General features: G+C 47.9%; 1 protein-coding gene across 3 annotated transcripts; it reads left to right on the top strand.

The window, feature by feature from the left end:
* The first annotated feature begins 497 nt into the window (after nucleotides 1-497).
* lhfpl2a (LHFPL tetraspan subfamily member 2a) lies at nucleotides 498-26,622 on the top strand. 3 transcript variants are annotated; one of them, XM_029516250.1, is made up of 3 exons: nucleotides 498-727; nucleotides 20,200-20,877; nucleotides 25,590-26,622. In XM_029516250.1, the coding sequence occupies exons 2-3, from the start codon at nucleotides 20,457-20,459 to the stop codon at nucleotides 25,844-25,846; spliced, it is 678 nt and encodes a 225-aa protein (XP_029372110.1). In that variant the 5' UTR covers nucleotides 498-727; nucleotides 20,200-20,456; the 3' UTR covers nucleotides 25,847-26,622. The 3 variants fall into 3 exon arrangements, with proteins under 3 accessions (XP_029372110.1, XP_029372112.1, XP_029372111.1); XM_029516252.1 differs by lacking the exon at nucleotides 498-727 and adding an exon at nucleotides 9,726-9,815; XM_029516251.1 differs by lacking the exon at nucleotides 498-727 and adding an exon at nucleotides 16,997-17,049.
* The last annotated feature ends 348 nt before the right edge of the window (nucleotides 26,623-26,970 follow it).

The following is a 26,970-nucleotide window of genomic DNA, read 5'->3' as shown; positions in this document are numbered from 1 at the left end:
CAGGAGGAGGTTGGAGGAGGTTGGAGGAGGTTGGAGGAGGAGGAGGAGACTGCAGGAGGAGGTTTGAGGAGGTTGGAGGAAGTTGGAGGAGGATGGAGGAGGAGGAGACTGCAGGAGGAGGATGGAGGAGGTTGGAGGAGGAGACTGCAGGAGGAGGAGGAGGAGGAGGAGGATGGAGGAGGAGGTTGGAGGAGGATGGAGGAGGAGGAGGAGGAGGTTGGAGGAGGTTTGAGGAGGAGGAGGAGGAGGTGGAGGTTGGAGGAGGATGGAGGAGGAGGTTGGAGGAGGATGGAGGAGGAGGAGGAGGAGGTTGGAGGAGGTTTGAGGAGGAGGAGGAGGAGGTGGAGGTTGGAGGAGGATGGAGGAGGAGACTGCAGGAGGAGGCTGGAGGAGGCGGTGACTTGCTGTGTGGGGGAGGGAGCGGCCCGGCCCGTCACTCCCTCCCCGCCCGACGGTAGTCGACTCTGGGCGGAGGAGGGTCGGGGCCGAGCCAGCCATTCATTCTTCTGCGGTCCGGGAGAAAACGTGGAGGATGAAGAGGAGACACTGAGGAGGAGGAAAGAAGAAGAAGAAGAGGGGGACAGAAAGAGAGGAGAAGAAAAAAGACAATTCAAGTCCGGATCGGGTCCGACGGATCAACCCGAACCGAACTCCCCAGAAAAGACGCACGGAGCTCCGGAGACTTGGAGGATTTCTGCGGCGACGCGTCCAGATCTGAGTTTAAACCGTGAGTAGCTCCATCTGACCTCCTTTTCGTACTCACTGTGACTTCCTCCGACATTCATCCACATTTGTAGTTTCTCGGTTTTCTCCGGAGCTCCGACGCGGAAACTCGTGGCAGGCAAGCCGAGCAGACTGATGCTGCTCCGGGCAGGACAGCTCATCAGGACCCGGGGAGCGTTTTTCTCTGAATCCAGACTTTAATGCAGCTTTCATTCATAAAGCACGTGATGCAACTTGGTGTTAAAACTGAGGAAGGTCCAGATGTGTTATATGGATCAGTTTGGTCTTCAAACGCTGAAATTATCATCCTTTTCTCATGAAACATGCATGAAGACCCAGTAAAAGTAGACTGAGCTGATTGTTTTGTCTGTAAATTGATTAAAAAAAGGAGAAAATTCAGTTTGTAACAGATGAGATGTTTTCATTTTCCCAGCAGAACACCGAACACCTGCTGATTGTTGCAGGTCCAGTGTCACTCACCTTTTGTGAGTCTGTTGTGTTGTTTCAACAGTAAACCTGAGACCTGGTCCCACCTGTGGACCAGGAGAAAGGTCTCCTGAGGGCCCACATGAAGTCTCTGGACCACCAGACATCCCAGAATCAGCAGCACTTTTGTGTGCTTTTTCTCTGCGTCTTTATTTCTTTTTTCCAAAGTGCGACTCTCTTTATTGTAGCAGTTTTCATAAAGTGTTCATGAGAGATGAAGTTGTGTTGTTCCAAACCTCAGGCACTGATTCATTGTGGTAGGAAAGATCGGGCCATATGATCCGTCTTTTTCCACGTGGACTTCGCTCTCTCGTAGATTAACACTGCACATGTCTCTGCAGTTTCTGCTTCACATTGTAAATCTGTGTGTGCTTGATTGTTGTATTCCAGTGAATTGTTGTCACTTACTTACGAAGTGAAGCAGCAGCAGCAGCAGCGCGGCCGTCGTGTGGTCTCCGTCTATATCCTTGAATTAGTTTGAGCCACTTTTTCAGAAAACTTCAGTTGTTAAATGTTGCTTATGTCATCTGATTAAAATAGCAGTTGGTAGGAGTCCACCGTCAGGGGTTGCCAGTGCATGTGGTCCCTCAGGGCTCCATGTTTGGGCCCTTAAAAAAAGAAAAACGACCCTCTACCCCTGTTTAGGCCACAAGAAATGCAAAGAGTTTGGCATTTCTTTGGAACGTTTTCTTCTCTTATTCCTGAAACAGAATGGTAAACTTTTTTTATTCTGTCCAGTGAAAGATGATGCAGCTGGAGATTTAGTTTAATGCAAAATAAATAAATAAATAAATAAACTACAGTTTTAACTGCTAACCCGTTCTTGCAAAACCACATCATCTGCCTTTTCGTGCTTCTGCACGCTTTGATGGCCGCGCTTGTCATTAATCCAGAATCCAGGCGGCAGTTTATGGGACTGGTCAGTGCGTTCCTCCTGCACTGAGGGCTGTTTTCGGTGGATATGATCCACATCTTTGGATCCTAAATAAACACTCACTTTTAATACGTCTGTGAATGTAAATATCACGGCTCAGCGGCCTGCCGATGGAAATCAGACCTGCCCACTGTCAGTGTGCGCTGGAAACCGAAGCTCAGACCGCAGTGTCGCTGTGACCAGAGTGTGAAATCCACTAATTGAACTGCAGCTCGCGGGTCAAAGGTTAAGCCAGACGACTCCGGCCGGCTGGAACCAACATCTGGAATATGGTTTGTTACAGCAGAGCCCCACTGCGGGTTTCCTCCAGTGTAGATGGGCCTGATAACAAGGCTGCTGCTTTACTCGCACCACATTTTCCTCAGACTGCTGTGACTGCTGCACTTGTACACAGAACAGCAACATCTGTTTTCCACAATCAGCGTTTTTCCTCTCTTCTTCTTCTTCTGGCCATTATTTCACCCCGAAGTGTTCACAGTGTGGTCGATAAAACAGGAGCAACCAGGAAGTGCTCTAATTAAAGCAACGCATCGCAAAGTATTTCTTTTAAATGCACCAAAGATTGTTTATTTGGCCATAAAGTTGATGTAATGTCAGTGAGACAGTCTTAAAATTCAGACAAATCTTATCTGGGTCACATTACGTTTTAAGGTTTTCCTTTCCAAAAGTTTCTGAGTGAATTAAAAGCAGCCGTGTGTCCGAGCTGGTTTCTGTTTTATGGACCGGATCTGGAAAGGTCTGCAGAGCACAGAGGAAGAGAAAACTGCTCTGCTCGTGAACGTTTTCTTTTTGTTGTCAGAATTAGGAATCACCACAAAAAGGAATCCATAATTAGGTCAAATGTTTTCAAACTGGAAGCTCGTAGCCGGCCGCGTCCTGAACAACATGGTTGGATTCATGTTGTTTCGTTTATTCGCCGTTCAGATCGACGTCAGCTTGATCCACAATTATTCACCCAAAAGGCTTCCACATTTCCTTTTCCACAGATTTCCGTCACCAAGGAACAGCAGAGGCCTAGTTAGCTGAGAGGACAACAAAATACACTGTTAAGACTCCAGTCTGGATCCAGATCCGGGTCCAGCCGTCCACCCCGAGGGTTGTTGTTGGGGGCAGATGCCCCCTGCTGGGGTCTCCCAGGGTCAGTGACAGGAGCCGAGCCGATTGAACACCCGACGCCGTGACGTCATCTTCCCAAGTCGGCAGATTTCACTTTGAAAATGACACGAAGAGCTCGGAGCTCATCTGCGTTTGGTCTGCTGCGGTCGGTCGACGCTTTGGAGGTTCAGCTGCGACTCTGAGGATTACAGAAACAACATCTGTTTATGAATCAGTCAGAACGGTAGACAGTTTTGTGATTGAATTACACTGTGGGGGGGGGGGGGCAGGGGGGCGGGGGGGTCGACCCGACTGATCTCTTTAATTAAACGGCCTCGTTTGTCCAAAGGAGGCGGCGCTTCGTCCCATCTGACTTCCTGTTTCTGGGTTTGCGTTGAAACAAATAGTTTGATCCTTCAAACCCTCCGTTGCTCTCTGAATGATAAAACTTTTTTGGCCTCTACATGCCCCCCCCCATGCCCCCCCTCCAGGCTATACTGAGGGGCAGTCATGCATGCTGATTAGATTAGGCAGCACTGGAGCTAATCACCTTTCCCTCTCCTGCTTTTCTTTGCTTGTTGGTGTCCCCCCCCCCAGCCCGTCCTGGGGGCCCCCCCTGTGGGTCCCAGAGATGAGCTTCTCCTGGGGTGGGAGTAAATCTTTCCTAAGCAGATCTCCAAAATGCTGTTTACTGGGGGAAAACCATCTGGGTGGGGTTCTTTGGCAATAACAAAGCCCCCCCCCCCCCCCCCCGGTTGACTGCAGGCTTGTGTTGAATGTAGACAGACAGAGACATCCAGGAGGTGGCAATGACTCGTGGAGAGCCAGGAGAAGAGGAGTTTGTCGGGGGGGGGGGGATTCCTCCTGTCGGGTTAAATGGAGGGAAATAACGCGCTTTGGGTTTTGTTCCTTTGTGGCCAGGCGGGGGTTCCGGGGGGCCGGGGGGGGTGCAGCTGTGTGGCCTCCAGCTCTTCATCTCGTCCCCGAGCGGCTCCAGGCTCATTAAATGCCCGTCCTTTTCCCACCGCTGGAGAAAACGTCGGCTCGGACGTGTTTGGATATTGATTACGTCGCTCGGGGAGCTCGGCCTCACAGCTGTATGTTAATGATGAAAGGTCACGACCCGCCACAAAGGCCGTCTGTGTGTAGCTGTGCGATAAGGCCGTATCATATGTTGGGTTTGGCTCGGGGCATGGAGGCTTTGAGATTATCCCAGACTGTGTTTGTTTCACGGCTGAGCATCATAATGTGCTTCCATGTTCCCAGTTTATGTTTGAGAGACTTCATCTCCTTTATCAGTTAATCTGCTTTAAAAGGATTCTCCTGGAATAAGATCGTTAACGCACCGTGTCGTGTTTGCGCACACAAAGATGTTTCACAGAGCTAACGCTGGTTTGATACACCGTGATGTCAAACGAGGAAAAGAAAAGTCATAAAATAATGAAATATTAGTAAGACTGTCTGCTGGCTGTCATGTTCTTCAGGTCATACTCTGCTGCCCACATTTTTTCTTTCTTGTTCTCTGCGAATCTAAAAACTGACTGACTCCATTCTCGTCATCATCTACTTTTCGTTTCATTTTGAGAAAACCTCCGATGAGTCTGTTCACTTTCACTTGCTTCTCCTGTGGAGTCGGAGCACACCAGTGGAATCCTCCAGAGTCTCAAACCCGTATTACTCACGAGCACAGACGTGATTCCCTGTGTTTGGATTCTGGTTTCACCAGCTCCATGGAAACCCTATTTTGGTTTGGACTGGCAGCCGGTCACCGGTCATTATCGACGTTGTGGCCCGGTAGCCAAAACGCAGCAGGACCAGCAGCTATAATGCTCCTTCTGTCTTTGGCCACTTCCTGCTCCAGCTGATCCTTGATAAGAGTGAAACAGTAAATATGAACCAGGTCGCTGGTTTAACCTCATCCTGTTAAACTGACTGACTGCTTCTAGTGTTCTGCTCAGGTCCTTTATTTAGATAAAAACACTGCCGAAATAACCAAACACATGCAAAAGTTTTCATCATAGTACATTTTAATTTCAATCAGAAAAACGTGAAATACTATGAATAAAAAAACTCAAACCTCTAATTTATTGAATTGAAAAAAAAAAAACAAAAAAGCAATTTTTCACTTCAGAGTGACCACAAAACAAAATCAAAATGTTTGAGCATTTATTCAGCTGGTTAAAGACTTTTAACTTTCTTTTAGTAAAATTCCTCTCAGATATTCTCACAATTGGTGGAAAAGCTGACGTGTCCCCACCATCGATGATCCCAGAGGAACTAGTGTTTGTGTAAAATTTGGTGTGAAACATTTGGAGCCTGATTGAATTTCTCCATCCGTCCTCCTCTGAAAGCGTCCGGTCATCTCGGTTCAGATAATGGTGAGGGAGGTTGATGTTACAGCACCCACGGGACCACAGAGATCAAAATACACCGCCGAAGCTCCAGCCAAGTGGATATTTTTAGGTTAATTGAATTTGCCCGGCACTTTCCAGGTTAGCTTTCTAAACCGCAGGCTTGTCAACAGATTCATCCTGTCGGAGTTCGATCGGCATCGACACCTCGGCTCTCTCTCTCCTGCACTAAAAGTCTGAAGTTCTTGCCGCAACCGTTAGCTTCCTCTGCAATCAATGTTTTTGTTTTCATGCAAAAACAAGCTGCTGTTTCCGACTCGCTCTCTCTGTCAGGATGACCTTTTGCTTTGACTTGTCCAAAGTCCTTTGTAAGGGGGAAAAGAAGAAGAATGCGGGGAATGAGGCATTTCTTTGTTTGCTGTTGTCATTTTGGCCGGCCCTCCACAGCTAAGTGGTATTTGCCATCTGAAAACAGCAGGGATTACGCCGTCACTCACTGCGTGGAGAGGCAGAGTAAACACAGGCACGAGAAAAAGGGAATGGTGGAGCGCAGTAATGATAGTGGAGGGAGACGTGAAAACAAGTTTCAGACTGAAAAAAGGGAGAGAGGGTGAGATGAAAAGGACGAGAGCAAAGAGCAGATAACTCCGGAGACAAAGACGGAGAAGGTGAGGTTTTTGTTTCTCAATTAAGTGGAGCGGCCCCCGGGTCAGACATCTGGGATCCATCCCAGCTGCCTTTGTACCGCCATGGCCTCATTCCTCTTCTTCCATCCCTCCATCGGCTCTGTGACCGCCGTGCAGGAAGATGACGACACAGATCTGGGAACTGTTGTCTTTTCACCACCCGCCCCCTCATCCAGTTCCTCCAAACAGGAAAATCAATTAAAACCCATCAGAAAAACTTTTACCGAGGTAGTAAATGAAGTAAGAATAGGGGCGTCTTCCCATAGACTTCAATACAATCTAAAGTATCTTATGAGACGGCAGACTTCAGATTCAGCGGTTTTTACAGCCGAGGTGTGCCGACATGAGACTGACTGCGTGTGCTGTCCTAAAAGGGCTGATGAGGATGTGCGGCCCGGTACATCTGTTGTCTGGGTCTGATAGACCCGTCTTTAATGGTACCGGGCCACCTCAGTGATGACCTCACCACCTCTGATCAAAGAGAGCAGCACGTCGGCCCGAGGTCGCCATTTTTTCATCTGTGCTTCCTCTTTAGCTGTTGTCGTTTTTTTATTGGTAATCAGGCTCATAAAGCTGCCGCCATCTGCTGTGTTTCACTTCGAGCTAACACACTAATCTCTGAAAGGTGATGTCATCCTGTGTGGTTTACAGGCAGGACACGCACACAAAGAGGAAACTGGATAGTGTGGATAATCTACGTTAGTGCAGAATGTGATCAGTGTGCGCTTGAGGGAGTCAAACACACCTTGTGATTGTGTTGTGCTGCAGCATTAAGTGTCTTATATGTTTGTGTCAGAAGGATCAGGAGCTGGATGGATTTTCGTTTCGAGTCGTTGCTGCTGGAGCGGCTCGGCTTCACAACCAGCACCTTAAATCTGGAGCACTGGAGTTCAGGCTTTAACGTTAGCGGGCTCCGTCCCGCCGACGTTCCCGTTCGGTCTGCCAAAAACATCAGCTTGTCCTCATTTCTCTCCTAAAGTTAAAGGTGGACAACTCCGGCCTGTAGGAGGCCACCAAATACATGTTATTCCCAATGTTCAAATGAAATGAAGTGGAAATATTAAAGCCAGCTCATCTTGTTGGGTCCACTTTGGCTAAATTATCTTGTTACAGCCGCAGTGTGTTGTCTTAGTTGGGCCAGAGAGGAGACATCTGTTTGGCGTTGTTTAAAAAAAAAAAAGGACGCTGCTCGTCGTCCTGCTGCACGTTCAGGAACACGGAGCTCGAAAAGGTGCCGCGGCTTCAACGGTCCGTCAGCAGGCCGAGCTCACACCCAGACCCAGAGTGGAAACCCTCCTCTCTTTGAAGAGCTGCTGGCAGGCCGTTCAAAGCCCCTCCGTCTCTGCGGTGAATGTAATCCAGCTGCCCCGCTGAGCAGGAACAGACAACGCTTATTATTCTCCGCAACAACAATTGCCTTTATTTATCCCCCCTCTTTTTTTTTTTCTGTTTTCACTTTTGTTGCACATTCCAAACATTTTACAAGACAAAGTGGAGCGGCGCTGCGAACGGTAGTGAGAGATATTAGCCGTCGTGTCCCACGTGGATGATCCTGAATCCACCGAGCTGCAGCTGAGCGGTTTCTGTGGTGCTGATACAGCAACTGTTTGCTCGGCCTGTAAAAATGTTCCAGTGACACAGACACACACACAGACACACACACAGACACACACACACAGGCTGCTGAGTGCAATGATGAAGTCATTGTTGGTCATGTCTGTTTTGTATTGTGTGAGTAGACAGCAGCTGTAGTTCCCATTCACTTCCAGTCTTCAGATGGAGCTCTTATATAACGACAATACACATTGTGTTTCTGTGAACACCACAAACAGATGTAAACTGCTTTTTTTTTTTTTTTAACTGTTCAGGTGAGCGGCACGTTTCAGTCTGTAGTCCTCGTGAGCAAACCGACCGACACCTGCTCTGTGGACGTCAGCCCGAAGGACGACGCTCCCGAGCTGCTTATTTTAACGAGAATGTTTTCTGTTCAGCCTCACGTGCCTTTTGTTTCTGCCAGAGTCCAGACGAGGAGAGGCGGTTTGCAGGAATGAATGTGGCCCGTGTGGAGGAACTCGGTTTGTTTTTCTGCTGTCCATAAATTTCATGCCGGGGTCGATCGGGCCTAATTCAGTTTCCTTATCAGGGAGGCGAACAGTGACCCTTTTTGTCCTCACCTGCTGCCGTAGGTCAGATCAGGAAGTTTTACTTCAGAGACTCAACGAAGAATCTTCTGTGTTTGAATCTGTGATGTTGGTTAATCTCATTTTCCTTTTGCTGTGAGAGAAACTGTGTGGGTGTCGAAGCTGTCGAAAAGGAAAGAAAAAGGCACATTCTTCTTTCAGTGATGCATTAATTTATTATTGGTTTTTATTTTTAGAACAAATCTGTTTAAAAAAAGACTTTTTTTTAACACTTCTTTTTTTTTTTTTTTTTTGCTGCCTGCAGACTCACAAAGAAACAAAAGACTGTCTGACACAAACTGAATGAAAGGTTTGATAAGGGATTTGTTGACCTCGGAGCTCAACTAATCTGTTTGTTTTACTGCCTCAGAGGCGGAACTGAAATGGAAACGGCTGTTTGAAGACCGCCGTGCACGTCAGTCGTGAATCTGCACACAACTCCATCTTCAGCTTCCTGTTCAGATGTACACAACTGAGATTTGTGGCTAAGCTAACAGTTGTATCGTCCGGCGGCGGCGGAGTTTGTGCTGTCTGTAACGTCGGACCATGGAGCTGAGAGCTGCTGACCGCTGTTAGTTAATTATCTCCAGCCTGACCTTCGTGTGGCTTTAGGATGAAGAGTCAATGGTTCTATTGAGTTGTATTGATGAGCCGGGTCGGTGTCACATGCTGTATTGACATTGCATTTCTTGCATTTCGTCGCAGAAGTTACTTCATTAACCTCAACTCTTTAGAGTGATGCGTATTTTTACGTCAGCAGTTACAAAAGCTCCAAATCAGCTTTTCATAAAGTTTTCAGCTGATTCTTTTTTTGTGAGTGGTCTCTAGAGGAGGACGCTCCCATGATCCCTCACTGCTTTACGTCACCAAACATCAATTTATTCTCATCACAAGTTTGAATAAATAAAACAGGCCGCCACATATCGCGCTGTGTTGTGTGAAAGTGGGTTTAAAAATGGGTCTATTTTCATTATTTCAATTGGAGATGTGGGAAAGTTGCACCTTTCACACGGTTCTTATGACGAATCCCGCTCAGCTCGGCCGGATTACACAACAAACTTACAATGTGTTTTGTTGTGCTAAACATTATGCAACTTTGCCGCTGGGACTCGCATCGTGTCAAACGAGGGATGCAGATTTCTCCCTTCGTTCTTTATGGGCATGTGAAAGAGTTTAAAAGTTTCTCCAGGTGCCGTTTCTCCTGCTCGCTCTCAGATGGAGATGGAAAATACCAACGGGAGAGAAAACGCCTCTGACTGAACTCTGGATGCTCTCCGGAGACGGTGTGGTTTTGTGATTTGGTGCTTCTGCTGCGTTGTGGTTGTGGAGGTTCGGGAGTTCACGAGATTTCACGCTGCAGGTCAGTGCTGTCGTGTCTGCACACGTGTGAGTCCACCCAACACGTTGTGTCTGTGTTTCCTAACAAACTTTTCCTCTTTGTAGCTGTGCAGACAAACTAAACAAACAGAAAAGCGGTTTCCTGCCTTTCTGCCGATGATATTATTGGGGTTCCTGTCACCTGTCGGTTTCTAATGGAAACACAAGCTGCTCCCACGGCGCCTATTGTTCAGGCCAGGTGTCGTCTGACTGCCATCACTCTGAACAATTATTTCCCAAAACAGATTCCTGCTGTGAGCAATTTCTTCCTCCATGAACACAAAATGAGTGTGAGACTGTTCTGATTTCGCTCCTTTCCCCTTTTGGAGATAAAATCCTTTATTCTGACCTGATTGTTGTTTTAGTCATTGAAATTTAAGCTTTTTATATATCGTATATATCCGTCTACCAGCTGTGAGCTTCAGAAAAATCAGGCCTTAGCTGATTTTTGGTCCGGACCACACACAGCAGTGTTGGCCGGTCTGCACATGGTCCAGAGTCCTGTAACCTGTCTGGTCTGTGATCTTCTCTTCACCTCCCCGTCATCCAGAGCTGAGTGTCTGAAAACAGAATGAACATTAGATGAACATTTCATCTGATCCGTATCAGGTTTGTTAAAAGTGAGTTTTATTTGTGTAACGTCTACGGGCCGGGCTGAAGCTTCGTTATGTTGTGTTTTTATTGTGTTACTCTTCAAACCGGTTTGGTGTATTTGTCTGGATGAGCAGGAAGTTGGGGGTGGTGGGAGGGGGGGGGGGGCATGTTTTTCCAATATGAAGGAAAACAATGGAGTGAGTGATATTGAGCAGAGACGACCTATGGAGGTCATTTCAAAGTGGAAAGCCCCCACTGAGATAATAAACAGAGTGATTGTTTGTCATTTTGCTTTTTTAAAGGGGGAAACTTCGGGTCAGCTTCCTGTTATCTGGTTCTTGTTGTGGCCTGAACCTTCTTTGTGTCCTCTGAGAGGTCTGAATCTCCTCAGCTGTTATCTGACGACGTCTCCGCTCGTGTCGGACATGACAGTTCTTCAGTATCCCGCCGCGCTGGCTCTAATTCAGACTCATTTGTCCCATGGTGTCCATGTCTGCTGTGTTTTTGTATAATCTGACACGGGCGTGTTTTTTTTTTTTTTCTTTGTTGGTGAGTGAAAGCAGTTACCCCCCCCCCCACATCAACACACTTCTTCATCTCTCAGCCTCCTGCCTCCTCGCCTCCCTCTCTCCCCTCGTTTGTCTCCGTCCTTCGTCTCCTCGCCTCCTACACATGACGCTAACGTGTTTTGCCAAACGTCCGAGACGGCGGATGGAATCACTTGATACCTTTATTATCTGAAACTGGAGAAAGATGGAGGGAAAGGGGCGGGGGTATCCGGTGCCAACGTTCCTTGGAGGTGCTTACTTTTGATTTGGAGCAGAGTATCAGGTTCAGCTTTGAGTGCCCACAAAAGGCCCACAGATCGGCCCCCCAGGGGCGTCGGGATGAAGCAGCCGGCGAGGTCTCAACTTGCATGGGGGGGGGGGTTGTTTTGTGTTATAGTGGGAAACCCAGCAGGTCAGAGCTGCAGGGAAGTCGGGATTAAACTGCACAAACCACAGAGAGAACAATGGTACGAGCCCCCCAGAGAAGAGGGGCCAAACTGCGTCCACCCAGCTCACTGAGGACTGATTTCCTGAGTCTGGCCCAGAAAACAGAAGCCCCCCCCTGCCTTTATGGACCCCCGGGGCAGTATGCAGGGCTAAGGTGGGGCTGGAAATGGTTAGGCATAATGGAGACAGTGTTGGACCTGAAGGCCCCCAAACTCTGCAGCTCTGGGAAACGGAGCAGAGCTGCTGGGGCTCCTCGTGGCCCCTCAGGCCCCCCCCCAGTCTGTCAGCAGTCAGAGGAAATAGGTGTGAAGGATGGAGCCCCTAATTTCTTAAAGTGATACTTCGTTTTTTTTCTTCTCTAAGTGCATGAAAAGCCCATTTCTGACTTTTAAAAAGTTTTATATTTCAGATCTGCACCAATTAACCAAATAATCCGTCAGTCAATCTGAGGAGTGTTTTTTTTTTTTTTTTTTTTTTTAACAGAATGAACAATAATCAATTCAGATTTTCTGAGAAACATTCTCAAAATTATAATTTGTGGCTATTTGAGTTGAATATTTTGTGGTTCTTGCTGCATTAACACGATTGGACTGCTTCATCAGTGAAGAGAGCCGCTGTCAGGTTGATCGGTCATTAAAATAATCTGGCTGCCGTTAACGGAACTTAAGCTGGATAGAGAAAGCTTTTGTGCGGTGATTGTTTCTCTGTTGTGTTGCAGCTGATATCTAACCGCTCTGAGATGCCATACAGATGTGGTCAGACATCACAGAGCCCCCCCCACCCCCTCCCGGTCTGTGGTGGTCTGGTCGGCCACCCACTTTGAGGCCAGACTGCGATCTGTCAGATGGACTTTGTTTTCCATCACCTTCTCACCCTACAGCGCATGAGCCCGCCATGCGAGGGGCGTTATGGTCAACAGGGGGGAGATGAGGGATTGTTGACCCCCGCCATCCTCGTCCACGGAGGCGGAGCCTTTAAATTACGCCGTCTCTCCTACTGGAGTGACTCCTGCTCCACCTCACTGCTCAAACCGGACTGACAACCAGTCGGCCAGATCGTATAAACAGATGTTTCCGGGGGGAAACAGTTGACCACTGAGATCAATCAGAGGTGTGTGTGCGTGTTTTGTGCGCTCTGGCCCACATGTGTACACGTGTATGCTGCTGTGCTGTGTTTTTATTATGTACTGGGACTAAAAAAAGACCCCGGGGATCCGTGAAACTGTTTTCTTTTCCGTTTTACTTCTGCTGAGTGGCAGAAGTCCAGCGCTGCTGTGTTGGCCCCTCCCCTCCGGCAGGTGTCCTCCCTGCTGACCAGTGGGTCTCTACACCACTATCCCCCCGCCCGTCTCACTTTCCCACGCTCCCGTCTCGCTTCCATCCCCCACCGCCGGAGCGCCGAGCCGGGATTTCCTCACCTTCAACACATCCGTTTGTTTATACTCTGGCAGTTTCCCCCAAGAAAGTTTATGAATTAGCGAACATGCAGCAGAGATATGGAGACCTGCCATGACTGACGGGAGCATAATAAATAAAAATGGCCTCTCTGGGGAAATATATCTGCCTCTTGACCTCTGCTGTTGTGTTAAGTTGGCGATATATGAATAACATTTTGAAGTTGTCAGCAGTTTTTTGCTGAAACATCAAAAATCAAAACGTTTTCCGTCAGTAAAATATCTGGCGCTCAACTGATGTGGGCCCGTCCCCTGTTTGTCCACCGTGAACATCTGTCTCCATGTGCCTGCCGACGTGTCTGACACCCATCAAGTCGTGGCCTTGAAGTGGCCAGATGGTCAGAGTTGCTCCCTCTGTGGCATCCAAACTCGACTTCTCTGATTGCACGTCGGAACAAATGTACAGCAGCGAAGTCTCCCCAACATCCATTTGTTGCTTCAGATCTTCTTTTAGACTGCTCGGATTAGGTGCCATTTTCAGGGCGAGGTGACATGCCTGAGATGTTTGAAAGATATAATGGGGAGAGTATAACTTACATCCATATGTTACCTTCAGGTGTCATGTATTCTCCTACATCTAGACATTTGTGCTTTTCTCTGATATTATCTTCCTGTCGTCACAGCGACGCGTTCAATCTGTCCGACTGTTGCTTGCCTCTCGTTCAACAAGGTGAGCCTGGCGTTGCCTCTTCAGGGTCTGCGGAGCGACGCCACACATGCAGGCGCTGTTCCGATTGAAAACACGTGGAGATTAAAAAAAAAAAAAAAAACTCATTGAGATATCCGAGGCACGTCCGGGAATCATGCGTCAACAAGAGCCAAAATAAACCGTAGTATGAAATCAGTCCCTTCCTAAGTACTTTAACAAAAACAAGATTTTGGCACACCAGGTCACAGGTGTGGAGATATAAAACCTTTACACTTTGATAAGTGTTAACTCCGAAATCATCGCTCCAGTTTAAGGTTACAGTCTGAAAACCACAGCAATGATGTGTGATTCGATATCATGCAGATCAACAGAGCTAAAACACAAACTGATAGACCACCAAGTAGATTCCTTCAGGCTCGAAAATTAATTATCTTAATTTTTATTCCAGATTATTCGGTATTGTGTGGCCAAGATTATACGATAATAAAATATATTAAAGTGAAGCAGTGTGTCTTCTCACCGTCAGTCGGCACGCTAAAATACCTTTACCATTAAAATTCTTCTCGATGCATTCATTGTCCTCCGTATCGTGACGGGCCCAGATAGGAAACGTTTGGGGGCCGATGACTGGATGAGGAGGAATAACTGATGATGAAAAGAATGATGTGCTGGATGGGCCCTCCTTTGAAAACATCTTCTCCTCTTTGTTGTTACTGAAAGCAGCCGTCACTGGCGGTTGTCTGGCTGCTATCAGCTGCTCTGCTTCACGCTCATCCGCTTTCTTTAGATCTACAACATGCGGTTGATCCGAGTGTGACGGGCAGAGATGGATGAGCGGCCAGACTCGGTTCGTGTGCGTGTGGACGAGGACGAGGCCTGCTGAGCGTCTCCTCTCTCCTCTGTCATCTGTGCTCGTTTGATGTGCGGGCCTGCGCTGTGTCGGCGCTCCCGAGGCTGCGGCACCTTCAGCCCGACTTTCCGTTGGTCTGCGAGGTGATGTGCAGTCGGGTTCTGTCAGCACTGGTCCTGTTTCTCTCTAAATCAAATCAGGAAACGTGATATGTGGGAACCAGGCCGGCTGTCAGTCAGGTCGGCTTCTGATAGAGCTGAGAACATGTCGGCCGTCACACCATGAAGCCAAATTCAGTGCATGTGTGCAGCTCTGTTCCCCGACAGTGTCGTCGTTCATATTGATTACAGTCAAAGTTAACTTTGTAAGCTGCTGTGTGAAAAGAGAGTGGGAGAGCTGTAAACGTGCCTGTTAACCTGTTCCCATCCACTTCACAGCACGGACGACAAAGAGTCAGCAGCTTTTTAGTAGAAACGGGTCAAAGGTGAGCTTTTATGCAGTCTGTGCCGAGACGATCTAATTTTGAACTGTTATGACCTCACTTCCATTCAGACTGATAAGAAAAGGCCTCTTCTTCCGGCTCTCCACGCTGCGTTCAAGTCGCTGGCTGGCTGGCTGACCTACCGGCTCCTCTGCTCTGAGCCGGCCCCTTTTTCCGACTTCATATGGAAGTCATTTGCGAGTGAACACAAGTCAGACGAGCGCTGTAACTGACTGCAGTGTTGGCTGAACGCACCCCCGTGCTGCTGAAAGCAATCCTGGGCTCCCAGAAAGGTCATCCATTAGTCAGACAGGGACCCATCTGCTCCATCAGGCAGCTAACTAGGCAGACATCTAATGCTTTTGTTGACTGAAGAGGGACGAAACTGGATCTGTGTGTGTTGTGATTCATGGATTCGGTATTAACGGCCTCCACCAGACCAAAAAACTTTATGGACAAACTAAACTGTTCGCTTCAGTCAATTACATCTGATTCGTGTGATGTTCTGCGTAAATAAAAATCAGCACACACTTCTAAATTCACCCTGAATAGAAGTTAGACACATTTTAAGTTTATACATGAATAACTTATTTAAAAAAAAAAAAAAAAAGTACATTCATCGGAAAGTGACAAGCTAGCTGGTTAGCATGCTAACCTCAGTAGATGAAAAACCAAGCAGTTTGATGCTAACTTGCAGCACAATGCTAGCATCAAACTACTGGATATGTAGCTATAGCAAAACACATCAGTAGCAACCGTCCATCTTTGACTCCTCGTGCGTCTTGAGCTGAGTCTAAAAGTCAGAATATATTCTTGAAACTTTTTTGGTCAAAGGAAAATGCAATGAAGTCCAACGTTCTGTCTCGCCAGATGTTGAGAAGGTAGAAATGCAGCTGCTTCCAACTTTACCTGTCAGCTTGTGGAAATAGCAGCACGTTGTCTGACTTTCTTTATACATTCACGGTCTGTCTCCTTTGTCTTCGTTTACACGGAAATTTCAAGTTGTCTTCTGTCTCCTGAAAGCAACGAGAGAAAACAGATTTGTCTGCACGTGTTAAAATACAATGTGCTTTTGTGTGCTTGTACATTTTTTTTCTCTGATATTGCCGTCTGTGTCCTCGCCTCTCTGTGATCAGTGTGTTTATTGGATCCCTGATCAGTTCAGCCACGGACTCTTTTGTGTGGGTGAAGAGCCAGTTTATGGTCTGTCAGACCACGTCAGCAGTCCTTTTTATACCTGTACTTTGTTCCTGGGAGAGACTCCAGTTTGTTCCTCCACTCTTCCCTCACAAAGAAGCTTTGGACCTTTAGAGCAAAGCTCAGCAGATCCCGGCCTTCTTATCCAACGTCGTAAAAGTGTAGGTGGAATGTGTTTGTGAAACGTTGAAGACAAAGTCCAAACACCATTGATTTTCCTGCTTATTTATTTCTGGGTTTCTGAACTGTCACTGCGTCTATGTGCAGTGATGTCGTTGATCGCTTTGCCAGCTGCCATTTGGTTTTCTGAAAGCAGAGTTTACGCTTTATGGTCTGTTGAAATGTGTTGAAACTAAAGATTTGGAACATAAACTCGACAAAAAAACGCTGACTGAGCTAATAAATCAAGTGTGCAGCAGCAGCATTTTCCCATAGACGTCAATACAGTCTGACCTCTTCTTACTGGTGGTCATTAGAATATTCCTGTCCATTTTAATTACTTCTTCTTCGGGTGTTTTTGGAAGCTGCTGAACGGCTTCGTCAGCGCCACCTTCTGGGCTGCAGGAGCCGCCGCTCAGATCTGGCCAACAGATCAATAATGTTGGCGTTAAACCAGCTCTGGATTTCTGATGGCGGGTACTTCAAGGTCAGCTACTTGTGAGGAAATGCCGTTTTCATTTAGGCTGACGGTGAGATGTTGGCCGATGGAACGACGAAAACAGAGCGAGAAGGTGAGAGAAAGTGAGACGGAGGGAGAGGAGCCCTCTGCAGCTCCAGCTCTTGTTGTTTTAACCCAGATTCAGCACTCAAATATGGCCACCATGTGGACCCTCTGAAGAAGTGTGGCTCCAGCCGACAGCTCCGGCCAATCAGGGGAGACCGTGGCGGTCCGGGGGGAGGGACGTGGGGAGGGTCTGAAAGAGGCATTAAAGTGTGGGAGCAGAGGAGGAGAGTCAGGGCAGAGCAGAGCTGGACTGTCTGCAGGCCGATGGAGACAGGTTGGACTTTTTCTCTTTTCACTTTTGACACTTTGGGGGGGGGGCTTGAACCGTCCTGGCTGCTGTAGTGGGATAAAAATATCACGTTCAGGTCTGAGTCTCTCTGCCGTAGCGTCGCAGGGCTCCAGGATGCTGAGCAGATGTGCAGAGGTGTTAGCAAAGGCTGACTCCCCTTCACTGTGGAAAACCTTTGTTACTGACTGCTGTCATTATTACCGAAGGCTGCAATTTTCCTGAAATAATCCACAAATAGCCGTCTTACTCAGGAGCTTTGAAAAAGGACAAACCAAAGTTGGACTGCTGTCACTGACCTCCGTGGTTGTCACCAGCGTGGTGATTCTCTTAATCCTAGACCTGTAATTAGACCAGCAGGATGGCCTGGACCGGTCCTCCGTGACCAATCGTCTAGCTGCAGGGGCTTCTCATTCAAACGGATCCTCCAAGATTATAAGAAGTCCCTTTGTTTAAAAGTCCAAGTGCTGTTGGGTCACATAAGGTTAAAAGAAAAAGGATCATGTTTAACAGGCTGAGCTGTAGAAGTTAATCTGAAGGCTTCGGCACTCCTTCGTGTGTCTTGTTCTCTTCCCCTCATCCAGCTCTAAACAAACGCTCTCCATGGAGACGCGTGACTCCGCTCATGGCATGTCCATAGACATGCAGATTGTTTCCTGTCAGCGGCGGCGTTGAAAGGCTTTTCCTGCTGCTTTGTTGCCGTGATAACAGAAAGGCTGAGCTGTCAGAATGAAACATCCCAAAGATTATCACATGGGTTGATTTTGAGGATGAATCTTACAGAAGCTGATGAGTCGCTGGCTTTACCTTCGTGCAGGTTAACGTTTTGGAGTTTCTTAGGTGATTTTGTGGGTTTTTTTACAGGTTGATGTTTTTAGCTAATGACCTCGTGACATTCGAACAGGCATTCCTGTTCCCCAGAGGATAGCTCCCGCAGATGTTTATCACCTTTTGTTTCTGGTTTAGTCTTCATCAATGCGTTCATTTTCTTGACTCCTGTGAATGTCCACCCCCCGACACAAACACAAACACACACACACTTTGGTGGTCCTTTGACTTCTCATACTTTTCATCCCCCTCGAAGGTTTACAGCGTTAATATCTCTGTTCCTCTCAGGATGAGTTATAACTTCTGAGACACTTTACTTCCCTCCAAGCGCCATCATCAGGTCAGAGTCATGTTGGGAGGGGGCACGTATCAGTTGGCAGAGACTGCTGAGTGTGTGCGCTCATGGGGATTAGTGTTTGGAGGTCATCGGGGCGGTGGGGGTAAACTGAAGGCCGTAAACTTTTCTGTATATGTAAACTGAGACTCAAATAATCCCCCCCCCCACCCCCCACCCCCCACCGCCGGTTACTCAGGCAGAATGAGGGACGTCATAAATCCCCCTCCGGCTTCACATATTACACAGACTACCACACTTCCTACTATCTTGGGAAAGTTGTGCGGCTGATAAATTCTGTGTCTGCTGTGACAAACAGCTGGTTCATTAATAGAGACAGACATGTCCGGACTTGTTTTGGCCCCAATGAGCCACGTTCAAGTGATACAAACCTCCTGAAGCAAAGCGAGGTCAAAGGTTAAGTGTCCAGGTCCCCACAGCTTCGTATCACAGCAGGTGGTTCGAATAGTTTCAGCCACAACAGTATTCCCGTCATGGAGGAATTAGTCTCCGCAACTGGCTGGCAAATGTTGGACCTGAAAACTCGGAGCCATTTGTCTTAAATCCTAACGTCAAACATCAGCCATGTCGGAGGACGCCAAACGCCAACGGCCGCTCTGTGAGGAGGGCTGGAGAGAGTTTTTCAAGAAGTAGCCGGCTCCATCTGTCCCTGCATCTGTTCCGGGTGAGACCGAGAGCTTGTGATTCATAAAATGAATTTTGGTCCAAATCCACCGAGGCGGCTGTCTGCGCCTGGTCTTATGATCTCATCTGTTTTACACAGTCCAAACACACACACACACACACACACACACACACACCGCCCTGCAACAGACCACAGATCTGGGTCATTTTCTCCGTTGGGAGAAAAAAAAAAAAAGCAAAAGGGAAAAAGAAAGAGAACTGTTGTTGATTTCTCAACTGGATGACAAACATCAAAGTTTGTGTAACGCTCTTCCTTGCACACCGAGTCCCCCCCCCCCCTCCAATCCCATCGTCCTCCCCACCAGAAAGCCCAGTGATGGAAACCTCACGGTGAAGGCGGCACACGTGTCAACCCCGGCCCCTCGGACCCCCCCGGGCCCCCAACCAAAGCGGAGCAGAACAAAAAGAGTCCGTGACAAGAAACAACTGTCAGCTTCAGCCCCCCCGAGCTGAATTTATAACACAAGTCTGTGTGCGTCTCATCTCCTCCAGCTCCCGTGTTTTCATCCAAACTATGTTTCAAATTTACAGAATTAGAGCGTTTGACTGTTTAATCTCTGAAAAAGAGCCGCTGTGGGTCTGTGTCAGTTCATCCAGCATCCATCCATCGCTCAGCCCGTCAGCGGAATATTATATATTTCAGGGCAGTTATTTATTAAGATGATCCTTTTCTTGTTTCTCCACTGTGGAGTTTAATTGTTCACCAGATATTTCATTTTTTTCTCGTCTGTCTCCCACGTCCTCGTGTTGTCACTCAGAGCGGAGCAGCGCTGCCGGGCTGGTGTCACTGAGGTTATCAGCAGTCATGTGACAGCTGGGCAGCCGTTGTGTTATCAGGTGCTGGCTGACCTCAGGTCAGCTCTGTGGGCAGCTTGATGAGAGGCCTCAGGCTTGTTTTTCTCTCTGTCTGCATCCGTTTCTCATTCTGCTGCTTCCACGTGAACCCTCCCATCTCCACACACACACACACACAAACAGACATGCATATAAACTTTCTGCTTCACAGTTTTATATTTTTACAACCTCAGTCATGAAGCTCTCCGGGGAGCGGATCCTGATCACAAATCTTTGAACATAAACAGTGAAAACAGAGATGTCCCACTTCAAACGAAAACAGCTCATTAGTCCCCCGCCTCCCTTCCTCAGCTGCTCCTCTTCCTCACAACTGAAAACAACAAAACAGAAACCGATGATCATCGCAGAGCTTTTTTCTTTTATACATGCAATTACACCTCTCACTCTGTTGTTCTGTGTCTTGTTTTATCTTGTAGGTGTGTCTGATGTGACGCCAGCGGGCTGGCTCAGGGAACGCCACTTCAATACGATGTAGACACCAAACGACAGGCTGAGTAAGAGTCAGAGCGCCGAGCCGACAGCAGCTGTGTCGAAGCACGCCGGCTGAAGATAAAGAGGAGAATAAAAGAGGGAAACGGACTGTGAGTCGTTGACGTGAGGTCTCCGTGTACCTTCTCTTCCTGTCCAGTGTCTCTGTACGTCTGAGCAGAACGAGACTCCAGCCGCCGCCAGCATGTGCCATGTGATCGTCACCTGCCGCTCCATGCTGTGGACTCTGCTGAGCATCGTGGCCGCGTTCGGCGAGCTCATAGCCTTCATGAGCACTGACTGGCTGGTAGGATCCCCCCCCACGCCAGGTGCCGTCTTCGGCCCCCATGGGGCCACCGCGGCCGGAGAGGCCTACAGGCCGACCTTAGGCATCTACGGCCGCTGTATAAAACTGCCCCACCTGCAGCGCGGCGTGCTGTGCGGGCCGTACGCCGTGCACTTCGGGGAAATTGCTAGCGGGTTCTGGCAGGCGACTTCTATCTTCCTGGCTGCGGGGATTCTGCTGCTGTGCGCCGTGGCGTTCATCTCGGTCTTCACCATGTGCTTTCAGAGCATCATGAAGAAGAGCATCTTCAATGTGTGTGGACTGCTGCAAGGGATCGCAGGTGAGACTCTCACACAGCACGCACAGCATCCAAAGGTTCGGCTGCAGGGGGCCGATCTCATCGGTCTCCCTCTAAAATGCCCCGATTGGCTCTCGGTCAGGTGACAGAGTTCAAGTCTGCGATTAAACGGCTTCAGAAACTCTCCCTTCCAACTGATCTGCACAATGTGAGGAAATTCTGTGATGTGCAATAACATTGTTCAGTGCTGTGATACTCTGAAACTAGCTGGGGTTTCATCTGATTGGCCAAATGGTGTGAAATCGTGGCTCGTGCTCCATTTTCCAGTTTATTTGGCTCAGAAACTGTGGGAAGAAAACGATCTGTCCTCCCGCTTTGTTCCATATGCTTCTATGGCACCGCCGATGAAAATATGATTAATCGGTGGTGAGATGAGGCCGTTTCCAACCACTCATCGTAACTTAGAAACTGATATTCAAGCTCGTTTCACTCCAGCGGTTTAGAAGTGAGGAAGAACTCCAGCCTCCGCCATCTTTACACAACCACTTCCTGTTTACAGCCCAGAGGATATGTAAATGATGCCGTCCCTGTATGACGACGAGGCCCCACCGCTCCTGGACGTGTTTTTAATTTAAACCTGATTGCTTTGTAACTGATGAGGTTTGGCCTCAGTCTTTTTAAATGAGGTGAAATTTGAAAGGTTTATCTCTGAACCAGCGAGGACAGACGGCCATAAACGCCTCACTGTTGATGTTTATTCCAACGTTTCTGAAGGTAAATGAAAAGTTTTGCTCTCAGCTCAACGCGTTCATTACGAGAGCCACAAACTCCCACGGCCTGAATTATGTGTTTGATTCTTCTGGAGCCCAGACTGAACGTTTACTGCAGCAGTCAGGAGTTTAAGAGACTCGGGTGGCTCACTCCACCATCGGGTCAGCAGCCATCCAAGCATTTACCCTTTTTTCTGACGCACGATTGGCTCGGAGACGTTGCCGACGGCGCACGCGTATCTGGTCTGCGTGTGCAGGGTGTGTATCCTGCGTCTATGGTTTTGAGCCTGGGGCCAGATCCTGGTCCGCCTCGACTCGCTGTGGTGAACTGTGGAAGGGAGGAGGCCATGAGCTCATGCGCCTCTTTTCTTGGTGGACTGCAGCTCTCGGCTGATTATGGCCCGTCCTCCCCCACAGTTGTTTATTTGGTGCAGGCCCAAACAGAAAAGGTGGGCGTGTGTTGAAGGACGGGGCAGACTGAACCACCCAGACCGTGACCACGTGCACGCTCGCTCACTTTTCCTTCACCTCCAATCTGATGTAACTGGACTGTTCGTGCACCTTTAACAGTATTTCTGAGGCTATTAATGATTTCCACATCAAACTCAGACATTCTTTGTGTCAAGCAGCTGGAGCCAAATGAAGCAGAATAAATGGGGGCCTCTAAAACATTTAGACACTTAATGTTGCAGATATATATTTAGTAACAGGCACATCTCTTAGTTACCAACACTGCTGAGTCTCCTCCAGGATGAGGATGTAGAAGAGGAAGAGGAAAGGGGGCGAGAGGAGCTTCACAGCTGAGGAGGTCTGAAGTTTCCTTCTGGCTGATAACTCTACTCATTTCCACCAGCGGAAGAGATAAGACCCCAGAATACAGACGATAAACCGCCCCCCACGTCTAAAGTTCCTCTGGGTTTGTTGTTCCTTCGTGCTCGTGCATGACGGTCGTTCTTCACCTTGACTTTCCATGAGGCCTGTGGATGATATCACCCTCTCTGATATCCAGCACTACAAACTACCACACCGGCTCGCTCCTAATCATTATTTCCACAGCGCCTGCCGACCCTCCGGTAATGAGAAAACTGGAGCCAGACGGCAGATGTTTGGGGAAGGGATTGACCTCAGATGGGAAGACTGTGATGCTGCTGCCAGAGATGGTCACGTCATCGCCCTGGAGGACCTCCAAACCCCCGTTAAGATAATCTTCGCTTGCACTGATGTCACTTGAACTTTTTGTCTCCCTGTGACACACTTTTTCTGGCAGTCAGCTGAATCTCAGGTGGTTTCCAGGTAAATCCCTTCTGATGGCTAAAACAGACGCTTCCTCTGAGGGTCAGCTGCTTAAACTTTGAGTTTTCAACTTGAGAGGGATTTTCTCTGTGCGCAGATAAGAGATGAGACGGCAAACAAAGAGCTGGCCATAAAGCTGCCTCTCATTCTTGTGTGTTTGTGCTTTTATTAGTTGTCAAACTTTCCCTCCAGCAGTGAGTCACAGGCTTAACTGTTACTGATCTCCATGCTGGAAGTGAAGGAAAGAAAACAACGTTGTGCAGGAATCTACGCAGCACCTCCTGACACACGATGTCTGGAGTTACGTAAAACAGGAAACCAGCAGCATCAGTGATAAGAGGTGACTGGATTCCCCCGTATTCCTCCCTTTTTCTGAGAATCCGCTCACAGTGGAGGAGTTGCTGTTTCATCGTGAAACCAGACGCACACAGAGCGTTGACCCGCATCCAACAACGAGCAGATTTTGTGTTTCTGCTGCTTTTGTTGTTGATGGATAGGTGAGAATTTGGTGGTACGTCGTATTGTAACCATGGCGACCATTCTAACGGTTGGTCTGGATCTTACCAGCGGACTTGGCAACTCGGGTTTGAGTCCAGCTGCCAGCCCTTCATGTTCCTGCTCTCATCTTTAAGAAGCAAAAAAACCAAAAAACATTTTCCACCAGTTTGCATCATTGATGCCGTCCAATCAGAGCACACATTAAAACTGCATTTTTGGGAAGGTGGCTGGATTTCTTGGAGTGCAGACCTGCTGAGTTGTCTCATAAGATGGAGGCCAGTGGGGGTGAGGGCAGAGGTTAGAGGTGGGGGCGAGGGCGGGTCATCGGAAGTAGATGGATGGTGGAGAATTGACAGTTTGGACGTGAACGGAGACGAGAGGCAGTTCAGAGGGAGCAGTGAAGCTGGAGGGGGGCAGAGCCGGCTAGAAGGTCTTTGGTCTTTGGGGAAGGAGTCTATGTGTGGGAGGGGGCGGGGGGGTCTTTGGAGGGGTGGGGTTGGGAATTAAAACCATACCTTCAATCCATCACTGAAGCTGGTCTGGACGTCAGGGCAGTGCAGCAACATGTGGAAAGAATTTATGACCTAGTTTTCATTTCCTTGTTTAATACGATATTGGGAGTGCTAAGAGCAGAAAAGAGAGAGAGGAGGAAGGAAAGAGAGAGAGAGATTAGGAGAGAATGAAAGGACACAGAGAGAGCGAGTTTCTCCTTGTTGTTTTGAAGCGAAGCGGTGAGAAGGAGGTCCAGTCAGTTAAAAACATTAAGACTGAAAGTCTCGTTCCTGCCTGCTTCATTTAGGAACTGTAATTTTGTTATTGGAAATGTTTCCTGCTGATCTCTGATTGGTGGCAGGCGCTCTTCTGGCCAGCTGATCCGCCAACATCGGAGGAAGTGCAGAGACGGGGGGGGGGATGTTTAAAATAATCCAATTACATTTATGAAGATTTTATATATTTTTCCTTCCTGCAGTAAACGATATCATCTGTAAATCACCCAGATTTAGTTCACTATAACGTGTTTTATTTTTAATTGGGTCGTCCATGAGTCAATAGACCTCTGTGGTGTAAACAAGAGCCCCCCCCCCCAATAATTAAGACAAAATGCCCACAAATGAGTTGGCTGCTATTTGCGGTTGTTTGGAGTCTCTGTAGTTTTTCTGAGTCTCCTTTCGGATAGTTTGCTTTGTGTTGTTTGACATATTTTGTGTATTTTTACATTCCTTTGTGTTGTTGTGCATGTCTTTGTGGTTATTTTGTGTGTCTTTGTGGTCATCTCAGAAGCCTTTGTGTCGTGTTCTTCCCGTGTTTAGATTATTTCAATCCAAAATTATATCATTGTGAAATGTCATTACACGTTGTAGTTTCCCAGAAGGTGTAACATTTAATTCTAAAATATGAAGTCTTAAAGTTTTAATGTGGAGAATTCAGTACATTGAAGGAATTCGCTGTTTTTAGATGTGTGAGATCAGTGTGTGTCAGAAATAGTATTAAAGTGTTGGCGGCAGTAAAAGTGGGTCACAGGAACACAGGAAGTAGCCCCGTCCTTCCACCGAGGTGCAGGACGCCGGAGGGTCGACCGGGACCGGAGCAGACAGGAAAGACCTTCGGCTACCTTTTCCTGTTGTTGTCCTTTCTCCGTTGTGCGCTGACCCGGCAGGATTGTGTGCCAGGGTTCAGACCGGGGGACTTTGATTGGCTCACATTTCAGACAGTCATCAGGAAATTATTTCTGTGCGCTGTATCTTTTTTTCTGCTCATCCTGATGGGATGCTTTGAATGCCAGGATGGGGCAGGAAATGTTTTTTGTGGTGGTCACACAGATGATTTTGCCGCTCAGTCCCTGAGAACGTCAAGCTCCTTTCATCTAATATTAATTTTTCTTTTTCTTTTTTTTTTTTTTTTTCTGCTGGAAGATGGTGAGAGTTTATTCCTTCAAAAGTTTGGATCTGCTTCAAACTTCTGTCAGTCGTTGTGTATGTGGTCAAAATCCCACATGGTACATTTTATAATGACAAAAGAATCTTAGCTGTTGAAAGCTTTGGAAAAGGTTTATAAATGGGCGTTTAATTAAAAAGACTTCTTTTGTGAAACTATTTCGGAGGTCAAGAATGAACTTTCAGGGTCACTAGTTTGCAGTTTGGCACCTGATCTGCTCTGTGTAAACTTTCCTTCTCCCTGTTTCCCATCTCGCAGGTCTGTTTCTGATCCTGGGTCTGATGTTGTATCCTGCTGGCTGGGGTTCAGACAAGGTCCAGCTGTACTGCGGCCCGGACGCCGCTCCGTACCGGGCGGGGCTCTGCTCCATGGGCTGGGCCTTCTACACTGCCATGGGCGGCACCGTGCTCACCTTCATCTGCGCCGTCTTCTCCGCACAGGCCGAGATCGCCACCTCCAGTGACAAGGTCCAGGAGGAGATCGAGGAGGGCAAGAGCCTCATCTGCCTTCTCTGAGGGCCCTGATACTTCAGTGCCGCGGGAGGACGGCAGAGGAGATACAGCCAGTCTTGTGAAATGGAGGCCCCCGCATTGTTTACCACTAAAACTGACTCTCATTTTGTCTTATGTTTTGTGTTTACGTGGGAGAAATCTACGAGTGCCATGTTTTCATTTCTCAGTGTGTATTTGTCTTTCTGCCACTAAAGGTGCTGTGTCCTGTTATTGTATTTGTGTGCAGCCGTGCGGACGCCCCGAAGGGCCTCGTCTGTCAGCGTACGCTTTGTAAATAAGTGTGATTATATATATTTTGTACATAGTTATGATCGCAGAATGATGGTCAGCTTGATCCGGGCTGGGCTGATGAACTCACTCTTGCCAAAAAACAAAACACTGGTGTTTTCGTCGCCAGACCACGACCAGTAAACCTGGATCTGTTTGCCACGTTTGAGTATTAAACTCAACAAGGGAACCACTACACAGTCAGAATAAACTACAGAAGAAAAGGCCTTTGGCTCAGAGTGGATGTCCTATAAAGCTTACAGAATGTACTGTCATATGAATGATTGGTGTGTTTGCAGACCCTTGAAATGTATCGTTGAAACACAGACTGCTAGAGGACGAGTTTGTCTGAGGTGAAATGAAGCAAGCTTTGATCCTGGCCGAAGACGTCCTTGAATCCTGTGCACAAAGACATGGACACATTTGAAATGAAGTATTGCTGTTACTAGTTGATGTCTGGTTTCAGGGAGAGTGTGGAGTCGTAGATACGTGTCCTATCTTTTCTCATTTGTTTCTGCCAAACAAATAAAGAGAAGGAGAAAAAAAAAAACACAAAACGATCAGGTTTGGTTTCAGTTTTTAACCAGCGGAGGGAGGAGACCCAGCCGGCTCGGCCCTTGAGGTGAGGGTGGGGGCCTTTTCCAGCCAGAGGGTGTTCAGTTTTTCCACTGATGCGGAATTCAACCTTCCATGTGTGTCTCTCACTCTCTTCTCTGTTTTCATTCATATTCAGAGTATTTCCATTTTTATGCCAGTTGTCCGCACAGACGGGTTCTTACCGAGCAACGCCAACGCTGACGAGACGAGAACCTGCACTTCCTCTGATCACCGCACACGTCAGCTGCTGAAGAGGTAAGTGC

Source organism: Echeneis naucrates, chromosome 12, assembly GCF_900963305.1.
Source record: "Echeneis naucrates chromosome 12, fEcheNa1.1, whole genome shotgun sequence".
In the NCBI taxonomy this organism is placed as follows: domain Eukaryota; kingdom Metazoa; phylum Chordata; class Actinopteri; order Carangiformes; family Echeneidae; genus Echeneis; species Echeneis naucrates.
This window is presented reverse-complemented; position numbering and strand designations above follow the sequence as displayed.